At 30.6% G+C, this 18189-nt stretch overlaps 1 protein-coding gene across 10 annotated transcripts in view; it reads left to right on the top strand.

Annotated features, from left to right (window-relative positions):
* Positions 1 to 17960, top strand: part of LOC115222629 (synaptobrevin) — a 51307-nt gene extending 33347 nt beyond the window's left edge. For 4 of the 10 annotated variants that reach the window (XM_036511512.1, XM_029792942.2, XM_036511505.1 and 1 more), the window contains 2 exons: positions 8730 to 8757; positions 14277 to 17960. In XM_036511512.1, the coding sequence (XP_036367405.1) occupies positions 8730 to 8755 (26 nt within the window). In that variant the 3' untranslated portion in view covers positions 8756 to 8757; positions 14277 to 17960. Of the gene's footprint in view, positions 1 to 4288; positions 4320 to 8729; positions 8758 to 14276 lie in introns of all 10 variants that reach the window. The other 6 variants (XM_036511509.1, XM_036511508.1, XM_036511511.1 and 3 more) reach the window with 3 other exon arrangements.
* The last annotated feature ends 229 nt before the right edge of the window (positions 17961 to 18189 follow it).

Genomic DNA, 18189 nt, shown 5'->3' with positions numbered 1-18189 from the left:
CAAATTTTGATACTTTTACATTTTGTGTTGGCAAGCTGTGTTTTTTAACATTTGTAAGGACTAAATGCTTATTAATTATAACTGATGTTCTGAACCAACTCTTTGTTCCTCATAAATCATTTCATTTACTCAACTAGCCATTTCATAAAATCCATGTTTCCTCCATTTCATAGCTTATAGTCAATCTATTTATTTACATTTATTAGTCTTTAATTCTCTGGTATATTTTAGAATTTTTGTTATATTTATGCTGTTTTCTTAGATTTTTTTCAAATTTGTCTTTTAAATAAAATGGATTATTTGCATTCCACATTCAAACATCTTGGGGTTGTTAAACCATTCATTTTTGATATCAACTTGCTTGAGGTCATCTCTGATTCTATTGCAACAAAATTGCCCATCTTAAAACGGTCGTTTATTTCAAACTCTTCATAACTCTTTATAAGCATCATCTAAGTTATGTTCGAAACAATGTGATGGTTTTTAACATTTTTTTTTTTCATACTTGTTTGCAATACTGAATCCTGCTATTTGAAATCTTATATAACCTTTAGATTTGACTTCATCAATCCCTGTCTCTCACTTGGTCAATTTATGTCAGAATTTCATCTGTACACATTATATATCTATACCAGCACAGCCAACAATCCTTGTCTGTCTGCTTTCATAGTTCTCCTGTGTATGCTCAGTTTTTTTTTATGCAAGTAAAGTGTTTCATTGGATGTTCTCTGTTAGCTCATCCTTCCCTGCCCTCCATTAATCTTTTCACATCCATTGCTTATGCCTTATTACCATAAACATTGCACAACTTAAAACATTTCATGCAGTTTATTCTTTGCCAGCAGGTGACAACTGTCAACTTTTCCCAACAATTATATATAACTAAGTAGCTGAAACTGCAGCTGTGAATGAAAAGATGTACAAAAGTAGTGAGCAGCAGTTTGTCTTTTTGGATGCACAGTATGTGTGAGCCTGTGTGTATTTATTCAAATGTGTGAATATGTTTGTAAATAAAATATTAATATATTTTCATGTTTTTTTCTATTTACATATGTTTATTAAGTAGTTTATAGTGGGCAGAATTAGCAAAGAGCAAGTCAGAATAACTTGAGGAGGGTTAGTTACTCCCCTTTGTCCTGATTTTTAAATCCTGTTCCAGGATGACATTACATTTCTCTTTCCAAGGTCATTAAAATAAGTACAAGGCAAAGTATTAGTATTGATTTAAACTAAAATTTTTGAAGGTTCTATACCAGTAATGGCCACAGTCCAGACTAAAACTAGTTGCTTGTTCATACTGAGAAATATTGAATTCTAGTCAATACCCTTTAGGCAAGGCTATTTCCCAAATGTTCTTCTTTGTCAAGTTGCCTGATGATGACTTTTTTCTCTAGATTATATTTGAATATAGAAGATACTAGCTTAAAAGCCGCTCTATTGGGTGGCTCTTAAGCTGGCTCCTGTGGAGGGCTCTTCATTGGGACTTGGGCCCAACAATGACGCTTCATGCATTGAGTACATATTAAATTTTATTCAACTTGAGCAATTTTCATCAAAACAGTGATATAATTTGTCAACTTGGAACTTAATGCAAAGCTGCATGATAAACAACAGTACCACCATGGCCACCACCTCTGCCATACACACATCTTTCAGCCTTTTTGTGATGGTAATGGGAGGATAGTAATAGTATGAGGTGTAGTTGTGGTGGTGGTGGTGCTAGCTGAGATGGTCAGGGATGACAGTGAGAGTGAAAGATGTGAAAGACTGGTCATGGTGGTGAAGTCAGTTATTGATGGTGGTGGTGTCAGAAGTCTGGTGGGTGTATGGCAGATGTGGTGGTACTAAGAAAATGAATTCAGTGTTTAGTCCCTAACTCTCTCACATACCTACTCTTTCTCTTATTAATCCCATCAACAGTAGAAGTTACATTGAATAGCGAGAGAAGGGATCAAAGTGTGACACACTGACACACAGAAATTAGTTTTCACATTTATTATATTAGATTTAGTATTAGTTTAATGAAAAAAATTGATACTATAAACTTATGTTTAACATAGGTAGAAAGTCTCCTTTTGGAGAGTTGTGTAGTTGATTAAATCAGCCACAGTTCTTGAGTTGCACTTATTTTGCTAATCTTTGGAACAATGACAAGCAAAGATGATCTTGGTGGATTTGAACAGTGCAATGTACAGGCCCATATTCAAATAATCCAACTTATTTCGTCCAATATCTTACAGATTCAGCCAATCCATTGCTCTGAAAACTGCTTTTAAGAGTATTCATCCATGTCAAATTAAAGATAAAAAATATCATTGATATTTTTATTATGATCAAGAATTTCATCAGTCTAACAAAACAGAAGATAAATTTTATATTTTGTTTTATTTTTATTATTATTTTATTACTATGGAGAAACAACGAAAGGCCTATAACTGGTCTTGAGCAATTGTGTATTTATATAGTATGTAGTTCATTTGGACAACCACCCATAGTTAAATTAGTAGCATTATTTTGTGAAATCACTCTGCTTGCTGATTTATAAATTTCCAGAACGTATTTTATAGACTGAATTATCATTAACATTATTACTATGCTATGAATAGTGACTGGCATTTTTGGACAAGTGTACTAAGGTTAATTGGTCAACAGCCACAAAAAACTCTTCAAAAAGAGACAGTTATGAATGTAGCAATGATTCCATTTTGTTAGTTTCTTAAAATAAAAAGTATGAAGATTAATTTTTAATGCTAATTTTTAACTTAGTTTATAGTAATGCTGTTTGAATAATAGATTTAACTATTATATTATAATATGGAAAAGAATTTCCATAATTTCTTACGCTTTTCAAATAAGATTCCCATTTGTATTTTGATTAGCAATACAATGTGTTTTTTTTTTCCTCATTTTGATAATTAATCCCAACTTCACAAAATCTTTCTGTATTAAAATCTTAAGTTTCTATGATCTTGGATTAAATTGTTTTCATCATGGTCTTAGTTAATGTCTGAAGAGGGGTAGATTGTAAATATATATTACACATTTGTGTTTTCTGTATATTATTTAAATTTTATTATTCATCTAATGAATTGAATTCTTTCCTTTATTTGAAAAATAATTTCAGCACAATTCATAATTTTTATGGCTACATATATTGTGTACCTGTGTGAAATAACTGGATTAAATGTTGTTTTTTTTTCTCTTTTTTTAATACATAGGAATAAGATTTTGGTATTTGAATGTTATAAGTAAAATGTTTTCTGGATTTTTATGAGGTTTTTAAATAAAAACCATTAATAATTTAGATTTTGACAAGAAATTTTCTCACTTTGTCCCTTTCATTTTTGCTTTCTGTTCTTTGTACGTACTTCATATACTCATATATTTCACTTCAATTTCATTGCATAAAATGTTTTATAATTGAACATTACTGTAGAATTCAGTGAAAGCATTCCACTACAAGATAGCTTGCATTAGCTGTTTTTCTTTAGTATTTATTCAAATTTATATATTTTGTTTCATCCTTTTTAAAATGTTTCAAATGATTGAGTTTTTCTTACATTTTAAAACTAAATACTTAGATTCATTTCAAGTTTGACAATACTAATTATTTTAAATTTCAATTTAATAAAGTTCTAATTTGATATTTATATAAACTACATTTTTATATTTTAAGATTAAAATGTTAATTTGTATGTGTTTTTAACTATTCATCTTTTCTAATGTGTAGAGATAAACTCTTCAATCTTTTCAAGTTGAATTTTTTTTTAGTATATAAATTTAAATATCTACATTACATCTTGGTTTGTATTAATTGGTATTCTAATTTATTCATATTTAATATATTTTGAGTGTCTGTGCAAACTTTAAAATGTTTTGTTAACTCATTGTATTGACAAATTAAAATTTCATTCAAATGAGATATATTCTCTTTGAGTCTCTTCATTGTTAGTAACTTTTAACATTATTTATTCTTTAACCACACATATTTTCACATTCATATATATAAATATAAAAAGAAATGTTTTCTAGTGAGCTTGTTTTTCCCTTTATCCATTCTTATTTGATTTAACTCGTTCAATTTGCATGTTTTTCTTTATTACTGCTTGAAATTCACTAAGTGTAACCTTTACACATTCTTAATATTGCATACAATACAATGAGATGATTGTTTTATGAATTGCAGTTATGCAAGACAGTTATATAAATGTTATAGATTATATATGTACATAAATTTATATACAACATCTAATCTGTTCCTATTTCTTTGTCTTCCTACCTATCACAGTCTGGGTGTTCGCATAAATACTTTGCGATGTGTAAGCTAAAATTTCTTGTCTTATGAATATATTTGCACTATCCAACACAATCTTGGTATTCATTAGATGTTGTACGTGTTGTATATAGAGGTAGATGTTTTGTCCGAGATTCAAGTGTAGTTATACTGTGTGTATTGGTTTTCTGGTGTTAGGATGTTTTTTTTTTGTTTTTTTTAGCACAGGAATTTTCCTAATTGTTGCACTTAAAAACATAAAAATATTTCAAAATTGTGTGTGCATGCACACAAACACATACACACACACACACACACACACACACACACAAAAATTAGTCTGTATCATTTTTTAGATATTTTTATTTTGTGGCTTATGAAGTTCATTTTTGCTAAGAGATTTTGACTGTATATGCATTTTTTAATTTTATTTTTAATGGTTGTAGGGAATAAAATGTAGGAATTTCTTACTGTTATCTTTTAAAAGTTAGCTTCTTGTACATGTTGAGAAAATTCGCCCTAAGACAAATTCACTGTATGGACAATTATATCAGCATTTTGTTAAATAAATAAATAAATAAATAAATCATTGCTTTGTAAAAGCATTAAATAGGCAAATCTTTAATGTCAAACATTAAAAAACTGTGATGAAGTCATAACGAAATTTCTTATGACTAATTTTTCAACAGCAAAAATATTTACGGCGAAATTTCTCATAACCCTTTTTGTAGATGTTAGATTTTTGGTTCTACTTAGTGATTGTAGATGTTAGATTTTAGTCCTATTTAGTGATTATCTATTTGAATTTAGAATTCTGGTATTGATTTTCATTGACTGATTTTTAAAAAATATATTATTTTTGGATATTCTAATATATTCAACGTAAAAAGTCGTTTATCAAAACACGTTGCCTCTTTTTTAGGGTAGGAGACCTTAAGTATTAGTATGCTTATTTTGTCTATTTTAGTGTGATTAAATTAATAGTATTTAATGATCTAATCGAATGACAGTTCTTAGCTTAAATCATTTGAAGCAGTAAAGTGTGATTTAACTCTTTAACATTCAAACTGAACCATATCCAGCATAAATGTTTTACCATTTTTATGTTAAAAGTAACCTGATCTGGCCTCTCACACCTACAATGCCATTCTAAAAATAAGCAGTCGCACCATGAAAATCTCGTCTACAAGATAATGCATGATTAATTGAAAACTATATGGAAATAATATGCATTACATTTGAGAGAGTAACCTGAATACTAAAGAGTTAAGATTATGGCTGGCTATAATTTTGCCAGGTTGAATGACCATGTGAAAGTTTACCATTTTAAATTTTAATGGTTTCTTTGGTTTTGTTTTTTCCCAAAATATTGTTTCTAGGGATTGTATATTCTTTTGTCCTGGAAGTGAAACAAAAGCAATAACTAGTCTAATGTATAGCACTTGGTGGAACATATTGGTGCAGTTGATCAAATATTCATCTTATTAGTTCTTAGCCACGGGTTAAATCAGCCCTTATAGGAATCAAACACAAACTACCAATTACTTAGACTCCAATTCTTTAAAGTATTGGATTTTACCCCTTTTAAACATAAAGAATGATGTTCCTCATCTCTTTATCTCAGTTTTGCACAAGTTTCCTTGAAATGACTTGTCAGAGTTCTAATTATTTTAGATGCCAATAATCTTTTCCTTGAATTGTATCATTGCTGTGAAATATACATTTTGAAAACTTTGTCTTTCTGATTAATATTGAGCAATAATTAAATATAATATTAGTTTATTCATCGTAAGAAAAACTAATTTTTGTTTAAACTTCTTGAATTTAAACTAGCTCTAGGTTGGTTAGTCCTCATTACTCCACAAGGAGCATAAAGCCAGTTTCTCTGAATATAATTCCTCAGACTGGATGCCAGTCTGTCACGGTATCACTTGTTTTTGGCAGCTGAGGGGACTGAAGCAACCTGAAATGAAGTGTTTTGCTCAAGAACACAATGCGTTGCCCAATCCAGGAATTAAAACCACAATTTCACAATCATGAATCCAACACTAGCCACTAAACCATGCACCTCCACAGACTAGCTATATCCCTCCCGAATATTCTACTTGTTTTATGGCCTCTTACTCTTCACCTACAATGTCATTCTTAAAATAATCAGATCATTGTGTGATTAATTGAAAACAATATAAATGAATAAGTATTGCATTTGACTGAAATGTCTGAATATTGAGACTTCATTCATTTAGCTAAAACCCTTCATTTTCTCTCATATTTATTGTAGTGTTTTAGATATTTGCAATATTGACCTGTCCTTGATACAGCAATTCATCAGATCTGAGATTAAGTTTTTCTAAACGATTCAAGCAAAGTTGTTGGAGAAACATAAAATAATGTGAACTCATTTAATGACTTATTGTAGAATCTAGATTCATGCTTAGAGTAAAAACACTTTGTCTATTAATTCCCTTATGCATACACACGCATGCACGCACGCACACACACATACACACACGCACATACATACACGTGTGTTTGTGTACATGCACAGTACTGTCTCTATTCTTACAAGAAGTCTTGGGTTTTGAACAGGTAGTTTCTAGTAAGTTTTTTTATTTATACAGTATATCTTCCCATGTAGCACACTTAACCCTTTAGCATTTACACCAGTCATATCCGACCAAAAGTATTCTGCCTGTTTTATGTTCAAACTGGCCAGATCTGGTCTCTCACACCAGCCCTACAATGTCGTTTTAAAAATTAACAGCTACCTCATCAAAATCTCATAGCACCAAGATAATGCCTGATTAGTTCAAGGCAATGTGGATAAAAAAGGATTAATTTTGGCAGAATAATGCGAACACTAAAGGATTAATCATATTGCTAACAGATTCACTCGAATGAGGGGCCCTGAATTAGGTTTCTCTCTCTAATGTGGTTTTAATTAAAGCCTCATATCTGTTTTGTTTGAGCTTGTTATAGAACATATTAATGTTAATTGTATTTTCTACCTTATCTTTATTTCTCATACAAATCATCTTGAAGTGAAAGAACTTTAAGAAACTGATGATGTAAATCATTTCAGTTTATTTGATGTTGAAACCATGTTTGAAAAATCTTTAAAATATTGTTTCTTCCGGAGTGAATATTTGTAGGGTTTAAAGATGCTAGAGGAATATGTACTGAGAATTTTGCTCTCAGACATCATCTATAAGACCACTAATATCTTTTAAGGCTCATTAGTTGTCTTGCAGTCTGCTTTTGTGCCTGTTGAAACAAAAAGTAGCTACGTTCGGTTCTAGTTAACAGTTGGTGTGAGGCCAAAATAGTTTGTATTGCAGCAAGAAATAATTTCAGAATAGTTATAAAGATGGGCTGGTACAGGATATATTTGGGGTTTTTGTGTAAATCTATATCCATAATTACTTTGTAATTACTTTTATGAATTCATTACACCAGTTTTACTATACAAACTGAACATTCAAAAATTTAAAAGAATTCTAAGTATATACATAACATTAATTTGTAAAATGTGTATTCATTGATTCTTTTATGTTCAATTTATGAGTAACGACTTAACCCTTTCGTTACTGTATTTTGAGATGCTCTGTGTTTCTTTCAATTATTTTAAATATAACAAAGAATTTAGTAAAATAACTTTATCATTAAGCTATTGTTAGGAGTATAAATTGTGACTAAGGTTTGGAAGATTTTAATTCAAAACTTGTAAAAAGCAAGACATTTGTACTACAGAGCCAGTTTCAGCCGGGTTGGTAATGAAAGGGTTAAATGATGTGTATTTTAAATATTTCTTGTCAAAGCCGAACACTAACAATAGAATTTAAAAGCTACAGTTTACAATAGGTGAAAAACTTGTAAATTTAAATTTTAGGCAACTATAGAATATCAGATTATAATATATAATTCCTTTTAAAATAGCCTTTTCCGATTTTTAATATGGTGCATGCATTTTAATTTGTTGTGTAATGTGCACTAAGTTCACTTATCTTCTTGAATACTATTTATGTATGTTTGTGTGTGTTTTCTTTTAGATGTTGTGTAAAGTTATTTGTTAATTTTAAATGTAGCATTGTTTGAACGCATCACAAAGTTTTATAGCTTTGCATTACAAATGGAAACTATTAGATTATGGTCTTGTAAAGTTAATAATAGTATAATATATTTTCTTCAAAATTGAACATTTTACAGTTTTGTAATTATCAATTTGCATAATTCTCATTTTACTCAAATACTTATTCAAAAATCACTAGCTTAATATTTAAAGACATTTACTATATGACTACAAAATTAAATGCTTGTTTAATTGAATTTTCCTAATCATAATTATAAATAACAGTAATAGAACTAAATTTACTCCAATTTCTTTTCACTAATCTTATCCTTTGACGGATTTTATACTAACATTATTTTCATTTCTCTTCTCTAATTTGCCATGCAGTCTGGGTAGCCAACAAATATGGCTAATGGTAGATTATTTTCATTCTTTTGATGTTGTGATTTTTGTAATTATTTTAATGGTCCAATTTTATTATTTTATACTTGTGTGTATGTGGGTTTTTTTATTTATTTTTTTTTTTTGTCAGTCTTAGTTTTTGAATTGTGTATGAAAGTTCATCTTGTTACTGAGTTTTAAGGATTGTTCAAATCATTACCCATAGTGTTACTTCAGATAAAACCTTTAGCCAACAAAATACAATTTACTATTTCCATTAAGAATCTAATTTAATGGTAAAGCAGTGCAAGTATTAATTTTTTTATTTGGGATGATGATGATGCAGTTTTTCAAAATTATGTGGTTCAAATATTACTTCATATTGTTCCTTAACAGTGTTGCTTTATTTTTTTATAAATCACTTATAATTGCATCAAAATGCAAATATACTTCATTAATTATAATTTGATTTAATGCTTTAGAACTGAAGAATTGTTATTAAAACTAGTATGGTGTGTAGAGAATAAAAGCATTTTGTAAATTAAAAGTGGAGTGTGTTTACAATTGAAGTAACTAGAGCAAGTATTTAATAGTTATTTCAGACATGTAAAAGTTAGAGATTGTAGGTGAAATAATGACTGAGATGGGCTTTTTTTTTTCTAATATTGTTTTTAAAACTCTGATATGTGCATGTGAGGTATTTGTTTTCTAAAATTTGAAGGGTTATGAATTGACAATTTTTATTCTATAATTCAGTGAGTTAAATATCTTATATACATAGTAAGTAAATAAAGAATTCTTATGTAAGAGTCCTCTCTTTAGATTATTTGGAAATTGTAAGGGTACATTACATTAATAAGGACATTATGGGAGAAAGTGATATTTCCTAAGAATATTGATTTTCAAATGAAAGATGGTATGTAACGTTGATTAATCATGTATGGTGTTTCATGGAATACATTAAAAAAATAAGATGTAGATTATAACAATTGTTACATCAGCTACTGTTAATGTAGACAAAGTTATAATGTTGAATTTTGTAAATCAGCTTGGTGTTTGACAATTTCTGGTATCCGATAATTCAAAATTTTGAAATTAAGTCAGAATAACAGTGGAAAAGTAGTAGTGAATTTTTTATAGAGTTTTTTAAAATTTTATTTAAATAACTCTTTATTTCAAACAAAGTAAGATCTGTCAGCAAAAACCATGCCAAAATAACTTGTAAATAGTTGAAGCACTGACAAATGCAACAATTTAAACATGCTTCCTCATGCAAAATATTTATATGATTTAGTTGAAGAAATCAGAGCTATTTAGTGCAAGCATGTCAGTGTTTCTGGTCCAGTATTGAAGCAGTCTTTATCTTGTATATTTAATATACTGAGCGATGTACAGTCACTGTTGATATACTGCTATTTAAAAACTGGATAAAGATCTGGCTACTGATATAGCAGTGTGAGGAGTTACCATGTAGCAGTTTCTTTGAAAATCCATTCTCTCATCCACACTCTTTGGTCTGTATGTACATTTCATCACACTCGCATCTCACCATTCTCCTTGGCACTGCTCATCGTCAGCTAGATGGAGACAGGGTATGGACTAAGAAGGGTTTGTGTGTTGCATCTAAGTTTTCCAGCTAACTACTTGCATGTAATAGAACAGTTTCAGTAGGGCTACAAAAGTAGGACACAGTAAGCCTTTTTTGTAAAGTCAAAATTTTCCATCTTTTGTTGGAGAAACATTTAGTTATGTACATTTAATGCTTTCCAGATAATATTGAGATCCCCCCATTATTCATGATGTGCTACAGTAGTCGAGTGAATGAGTTTTTGTATCAGCTGTTCTGATATGGCTTTTATGTAGCAGCTTCTCATACAAGCTTGAGAATCATGCCTTTTCATATATTTCTAGCAATGCTGGCGCTCCCTGCATCCTTGCTCACATTTTAGTGATGGTGAATTATTTCCTTTTTGGTTTTAAATTGTGCCTAGCCTCCTTAGTTATTTCATAATTTTCACATTACCATTTTGCTGAATCAGCCACTGATTCCTATGGCAAATGCTATAAATACTTACAACTGAAATTTCAGCTTCATCACCCACAACGGAGTGCTACTGATGAGCATGAAGTTTTCATGCCAAATTGGCTTGCCAATCTAATACCCTTGCAGTATGGAGGTTGTCTCCCTTGTCAGTACATAGAACATGTGCTTTTGTGGCTAGAGTCTCTGACTCTTATTTCTAGCAATGCTGGTGTTCCCTGCATCCTTGGTCACTTGGTGAATTTTTTTTTTTTTTTGATTTTGAATAGTGTCTAGCCACATTAATTAAAATTTAGCAATCAGCAATTGAGTACATGGAAATATTCATTCCAATATTTACTCTGCATCAGCAATTTTTTTCTTGTGCAAAACAAATTGTTTTTATTCTATTTCCTGTCTTTGTTAACATTTCGATGTTAAATATTGCCATATATATATATATATATATATTCTGGTCATAGTTGCCAAAGCCATGTGGACAGCTCGTCAGATTCAATACAAAAAAAAAAAATACAAAGACAAAAAAAAACCTAAACGTGTCCACTTCAAGCGCTATCTACTGGAAAATCGGATCTCCCTGTTTGCTGATTAGTCCTTTTCAGGTCTGTTTTCGGTTATTTTATCATATGGTCCAGAGAAGACAACCCATCCTCATTAACATGTTTATACATTGGGCCTTAAATCTTGATATCTTAGTGTTTCCTTATGTTTGCGTGGTAGAAAGTTTAAATTCATCTTTGTATAGTCTGAGAAGCTGTCCACAAGGCTTTGACCTTGACAAATACGAAACCTTTGGTAACTCTATGACCAGAATTAAAATTTTGTTGTAACAATTATTGCTCTATTCTTTAGAGTGTGTTTCTTTCCTGATATGTTTTATTGACTATATATATATATATATATATATATATATACACAAATCCTAATGGGTTATGTGATAGAACAGGTTCATTTTAAACATTTTTGTATAATTGATATAGTTTAAAATGTATAGATATTTCTTCAGAACTTACATATAAAACAGTCCAAAAAGAACTTGTGGTTTCTGTGCACTTGTGCATATCTCCAAATATTTATTTCTCTTACTTCTGGAGACTAGTTACCTAACAATCACACAGCCTTCATTTAATTCAGTATTCTAAGATTGTTTATATGAGAATCCTAGTAAGTTCTATGGAATCCATATATTGAGGGGATACTTTACTTTTTGTAACAGTGATAAACAGGAGTGCAGAATGTGATATTGCATAACAGCAGGAGTAAATTGAGCATGATGCATGGAATGGTGGAAGGTGCACTAACTGAATGCAAAGTGATCAGAGAGTGTAACTGAAGATATAAAAGAGTGTTCACAATATACAAAAGAATTATACAGACCCTAAGTAGTAAGGAATTGTTTTGCAGTGAAAGATTATGCAAAATATTGTTAAAATATTTCAAGAAAAGTTTTAAATTAAGCTTGATTTTTTAATTTTTTTATGTGATACAGTATTGAGATCTTTTATTACTAATATATTAGTAATTTGTTGCTTCAGTACTTGGTGTTTAAATGGTTTTGAAGCATAGGTTTGAAATAGTTTGATGGTGGCTTCAGAATATGTAAATCTCCAAGTAATCCAAAACATTAATTTTGTAAAGTAAGCTACATTACACATTGAAACAAACTTGTTGGTTTATAATGAAAGGAAATAGTTGAGGAACTTTCAGTATGCTCTTGATACTGGTCTTGTTGATTCAGTGGAGGTGAAAAGCAAAATCGTCTACAACAGAATTTCAACTGTATGGTGCTGTATCCGTGCTGCCATGCACTACTCATATTAGAATGTGCCTTGGTGTTTATTAATGTCTGAATATTTACGCTTTATTTTGATAGTGTACATTTTTATTTACCTTAATATTTTTAATGTTATTACAGAAGGTTAAATTTCCTGTACTGTTAAACTTTAATATCCATTTCTTTCAAAGTTATGAAGTTATAATTGCTCCATCACTGTTCAATTATTGCTGTTAAAGATGTTATTTTTTCTTCTTTCTAACTCTACTAACATGTAAATGCTACTATGTAAAATAATTAAAAAGAATTTTAATGTTTTCATATGTATTTGATTGAAGGTCATGCTTTATAAATTTAATAATTAATAGATTTCATTGAAATGTTGTAATATACATAATTATGGTTGGACCAATCTATATTTTATATTTAGTTAGCTATGTAGCATTTTGATAAAAGTAACAGTGAAAAGAAATTCAATTTTACATAGTAGAATGTTTTCTTGTCTGCTTGCAGTCTCATACACAATTTCTTTGTCATATGTGTGCAAATGTGTTTTCGTGTGTGTATGTATATATACTCGGTTAGGTGTATGTATACACATACTTCTCACATCCTGTGCATGTATTTGAGGACATACTTAGTAATTTTGTTAAACAATTCTAATTTAGCAAAAACCAAATGTATTTAATAAAATTTCGTGGACAAGTTCTCGATAATCTTTCTTCTAAGATTATTCTGTGAGTCCACCTTCAGCTGCGACGATTGTTTCAATGCAGAACCAGAATAGTTGACAAACCTACACTAAATAGCTTTTACTTCACACCTGGATAATGACAGCCTTCAGGGGAGCTATGGTATTGTGATGATGTTGATTAGTCTCCCTTCAAAAAACACTCCAAACGTAGTAGTCCAAGTTTGGTGTTGGATTATCATAAAAATTCTAAGATCCTGTGGAAAGATGAGAATTGGCATGATATGACCTTCTTTACTCACCATTCCTAAAGCCATCAGAAGCATCTGTACATAGCCATCTCTCATTTCTCTTGTTAGATTTCGGGTCTTGGTTGAAGAGTTTTTCCCATCAGAGAACCAAAGCAGGCCATGTTTGTGAGGGGTTTTAAACCTTGTTAAGCAACTGCTTGGCAGGGATCAAATGGAGTTCTGTGTCTTTGTAGAATTGGTCCCTCCTCAATACAAACGACTTGTATTGAATGTCTGCATGCACCATAATTCTGAGAGCAGAAGTTCTATGGTGATGGCCCTTATTGATTTTTCTGGGATCCATATCAATAAGGCTGGATGAGTTGCTGTTTCCTGATAGTTCTTTGAGAATGAAGTGTATCAAAGAGTGGGAGGTAAAACCCCTAAACATTCTCACGAGAGGCTTCCAATTTCATCTGAAAGATCTTGCAACATATAAAATGTTGTCAATTTTCTAAATTGTTGTTTTCCCACACACACATGGCAATAATGACTTTCGTTTCTTGTATTTTGTCTGCCATAGGGAAATCCTTTTAATTGGTTTGAAGAGAGTAATGTACTGATAATTGTCCACAAATACCATCTATACCCCACGTGTGTGTGTGTATATATTTGATTCATGAAACTAGTTTTAAAAATACGCTTTAACATAGCATGTTTTGATTTTGTGTATGTATATATATATGTGTATGTATGTATGTGTGCACATATATTGATGTTCTCTTTTTTTTTTTTTTTCTCTTTTCTTAAATTTCAGTTTGGCAAGTGAATGAAAATAAGTGAAGCATCTGGCTCCAGCAGCAGGACTCTTTGACCAAAGCAACATATTTAGTGTAGATTTGTAGGGAGTGGGGGGAAGGGTGGGTCAGATGGTTGGATGAATGTTTTTTTGTCAAGGCTGGACGTAGTAAGGGTGGGTGTATACTCTGTACACATTTGTGGGCTTTATATATTTGTTCTGCTCTTCAATGTGTATGTGTATGTGTGGGTGTTAGCTTGTGTGTGTATTGTGTATATGTTAATGTGTATGAATTTTGTAGAGACGTATACTTATGTTTATACTCTCAGAAGTATTACTAATATAATAATTATGGACATGTTAATGTAATTTGCAATTGTTATCTGAGATCTCCCTGCCCCTCCCCTTCTGTGAATGTTTTAGGAACTATACGGTGTATCTATGTTGCTGCATGTGTTGTCTTTCCATTATTTCTCTCATCATTTTGTTTTCTCTCACACTTCTGTGCATTATCTGCATGTATGCCTGCATTCCTTCTCCTTGCTCTCCAGATACCTATCCTCTCCTAATACCTTACATTTCTCTGACACAACCATGCTATGCCCACTCACAACATAGTGAAGAGAAGCCACTAAGCTGGCTTTTAATGTATTTAATTATAGTTTGTGAAAATTTGTATAAATAAAATTGTAAAAAAAACAAATAAAATAAACAAAATAAATAAAATAAATAATTTATGTATAAAATAAAATCCACTTAAAAATGGTGTGTTAGTTATAATATCACCATTAAAAAATATATATTGAATATTTCATTTGGTTAGTATATGATCTATCACAGCAATTTGTAAACACTGCTGGTGTATGTGGTTGAAATGGGGTTATTTTTCCATATTAGTCATATAACTGAAATTATTTTAGCCAATTCTTTTCTGATAGCTTAAGAAATAACTTAGACATCTATTGGCTCATGTATTTAAATCAATGATGAATGTGCTGTCATAAACCTGGACACTAACATTATTTATTTCCACATAAATATTGTTTTATAGTGCTGCTATTGCCATTAATTTCCTTTCTAAATTAATTTTCCCTTCATGTAAATAGTTTCTGTAAAGTCAATTTTCCCCCCTTCTCCCCTACCCCGTTAATTCCCCTCACCCCCACCTTTTATTTTTGTCCTTACCTGTTTTTGGCAGTTGCAATTATTCTTCAGTGTAACTAGATATTTACACAAGTATGGCTCAAAATACTTGTTCATGATGTACAACACAATCTTAAAATAGTATTCTCTTACTTTGATGATGAAATAAGAGATTATTATTATTATTATTAAAAGTAAACTCTTTAAATTAGTGTATGGTGGATTTCCTAGCAGCTTCCATACCTCTTAATTTAATAAAATTGTGGTTAAAAATTAAAAACGTAAAAAAATCCTGAACTATTAAGATATACTTTATAGGCTGTTTGAAAATAAAATTTTGAATGAAATCTCTCTTCAATTATTTTTTATTTGTTTAAATTGTTTCAAATTCCTAACTGTAGCTTGTGTCAATGCTTCATGATGCAATCTGAATCTCGAAAAAAAAAAAAAGAAAAAAGAAAACCAAAAACCACCAATGATTCCCCCTCCCCTTCGTATATCTGTAAATGAATGTTTGCATGTGAGGAAGACCTACTGGCAGCACTTGGTTGGTGTTTTTGTTCAGTCTGCTCTACACAAACCAACTACCTGTCTTGTTATGAAAGAAAAGTACACTCTTTTAGGAGCCTTGGATTATTTATTTGTATTTATCAATTAACTTCTGTTAATTATCCTCTCTAACTTCCTTTTTAATGTTTAACTCTATATAAGCTGCTGAAATGGGAACCAGATCTACTCAGTACACCAGTTGATGGTGTGAGATGTGTACAGCTCTCAGCCGAAATCTGGTGCAGATTAATTCATCAAGCAATTCACTACCTTTATGAAAATTTTAAAAAATAATAAAAAAGAAAAAAAAAAAATATTGGAGAAAAACAAATGGGCTCTGTATCTTTATATAAAAGATAATCAGTTTCCAAATCTATTTAGCTCTTATAGATTACTGATGAGAGAGAGAGCGAGAGAGAGAAAGAGAGAGAGAGCAACAAAAAAAAAAAAAAACAGAAACCATCTAACGAAGCCTTTAAATGCTTCCTTTTCACTTTCATACACGTTAAGTATTCTTAATAAGTCAACACTGCTTGAGGAGACAGTGAGAAAGACCTATCAGCCAAGACGGTTGCTTAATGCCTAATACAGCAGGAAAGCTATATTCACACTTCCTCTTCATTTAATCTATCTTTCTCTGTTCCTTTTTATTATAACAGAGCCTTTCTGTTTCCCTTTTTCCAAAAGAAAGTTTAATTTCCCTTTTATCATTTTGGCTGTTGCCTAGAAATCTCACAGATATTACACAAATCTCTCCCTCCAAATAAGCAGCAAAATCAACTTGAAATCTCTTATCTGATTTTCATTTTATCTTTTCTTTCTTTTTTTTTTTTTTATTCATCTGTATATTTCACTTCTGGGTTGTTTATTTTCTTTCTTTCTTTTTTTTCTTCAGTTCTCAACAAAATAAAACTTGAAATCAAAAATATGCCGCTGTAATAAATATTCAAGTCTTGTTTTGTATGAGAAAATTACCGGAAAAAAATAAACTAAAAAATCCTTTATGTTTATATATATATATAATATATATATATATATTTTTCTTGTTGTTCTCCAACATTTTCCCCGAGTTCGGATTGTTGGTTGTCACTAATTTTGAAATGGGTCTTTTAAATAACTTCATTCCAAGTCAATAGCCCTCTGTTTATTTGAAAGATTCCATTAATATTGTTATCTAATTCATAGCATTAACATTTTGTTTTGACTATTTATCCTACTGTTCACTTATAATAAGCTTATTTCTCCTCCTTTAATCTCATTTTAATTTTTTTCCTTTTTTTTTTTTTTTTTTTTGTTTGGGCCTTATACAGTGTATGATGGATGTTGTCTGTATTCATTTAGAGGTCCCTTGGAAAACAGTGTAAATTTGGGAGAATTATTTTAAAGGTTAAAGTTACACTAATGAATGGGAAGCCCGTCACTGAAATTGATTGTTGTCATGACCTTTTTCTACTGCCCTTATATTGGCAAAATTAGATTATTATATTATTATTCATGTGTGTGTATGAGTGTGAGTGATTGTGTGTGTCTGTATAAATATATACATATATGTACATACATATATAAATAAACATTTAGATATCCTTAGTAAATTAATACCAGTTCTGTGTGTGTGTGTGTGCATGTGTGTGTACATATGTATATGGTGATTATTATTATTACTGTTAAGGACAATGGCAGTCCTGCTACTGTATTTTTAAATACAATTGTTGAGTGAGTTTGACCAAATATGGACAATATAGCCTGTCTCCTTAATAGCCAGACGAACACACTCATTACACTCACTGATACACACATTCTCTCATACAACTCAATGCAGATGGACACGTCCCTTGCTTGAAAAAGTTTGACTTTTATGGGGTTTTGTTTTTCCATTTTAGTTGTTTTTAAGTTATTTTCCCTTCCAACTATTTCAGTGGGGGCACCCCTGTTATGATGCACAAGTTAACTTGTTATCTTAGACTTATGACTTGTAGTTGTTCATGAATAAAAAGAAATGTAATAAAAGTTTGTGTTCGTTTATTTGATTTATTATAGTATAAATGTTTATTGTTTTATTATAATATAAATGTTTCTAGCTTTATATTTAACACAATGTTTCAGCTGATACACCCTCCAGCCTTTATCAGGTGTCTTGAGGAAATTTTGAACCTGGGTTCTCATTCCTAAGGTATTTTTAGATATTATTCAGGTCACTACCTGGAATTGCACTTGGAATCTTGGTGTTAGTAGCCCGCGC

This window comes from Octopus sinensis, linkage group LG20 (assembly GCF_006345805.1).
Source record: "Octopus sinensis linkage group LG20, ASM634580v1, whole genome shotgun sequence".
NCBI classification, from domain to species: Eukaryota; Metazoa; Mollusca; class Cephalopoda; order Octopoda; family Octopodidae; genus Octopus; species Octopus sinensis.
The sequence above is the reverse complement of the archived record's forward strand: the minus strand, read 5'-3'. Positions and strand labels throughout refer to the sequence as shown.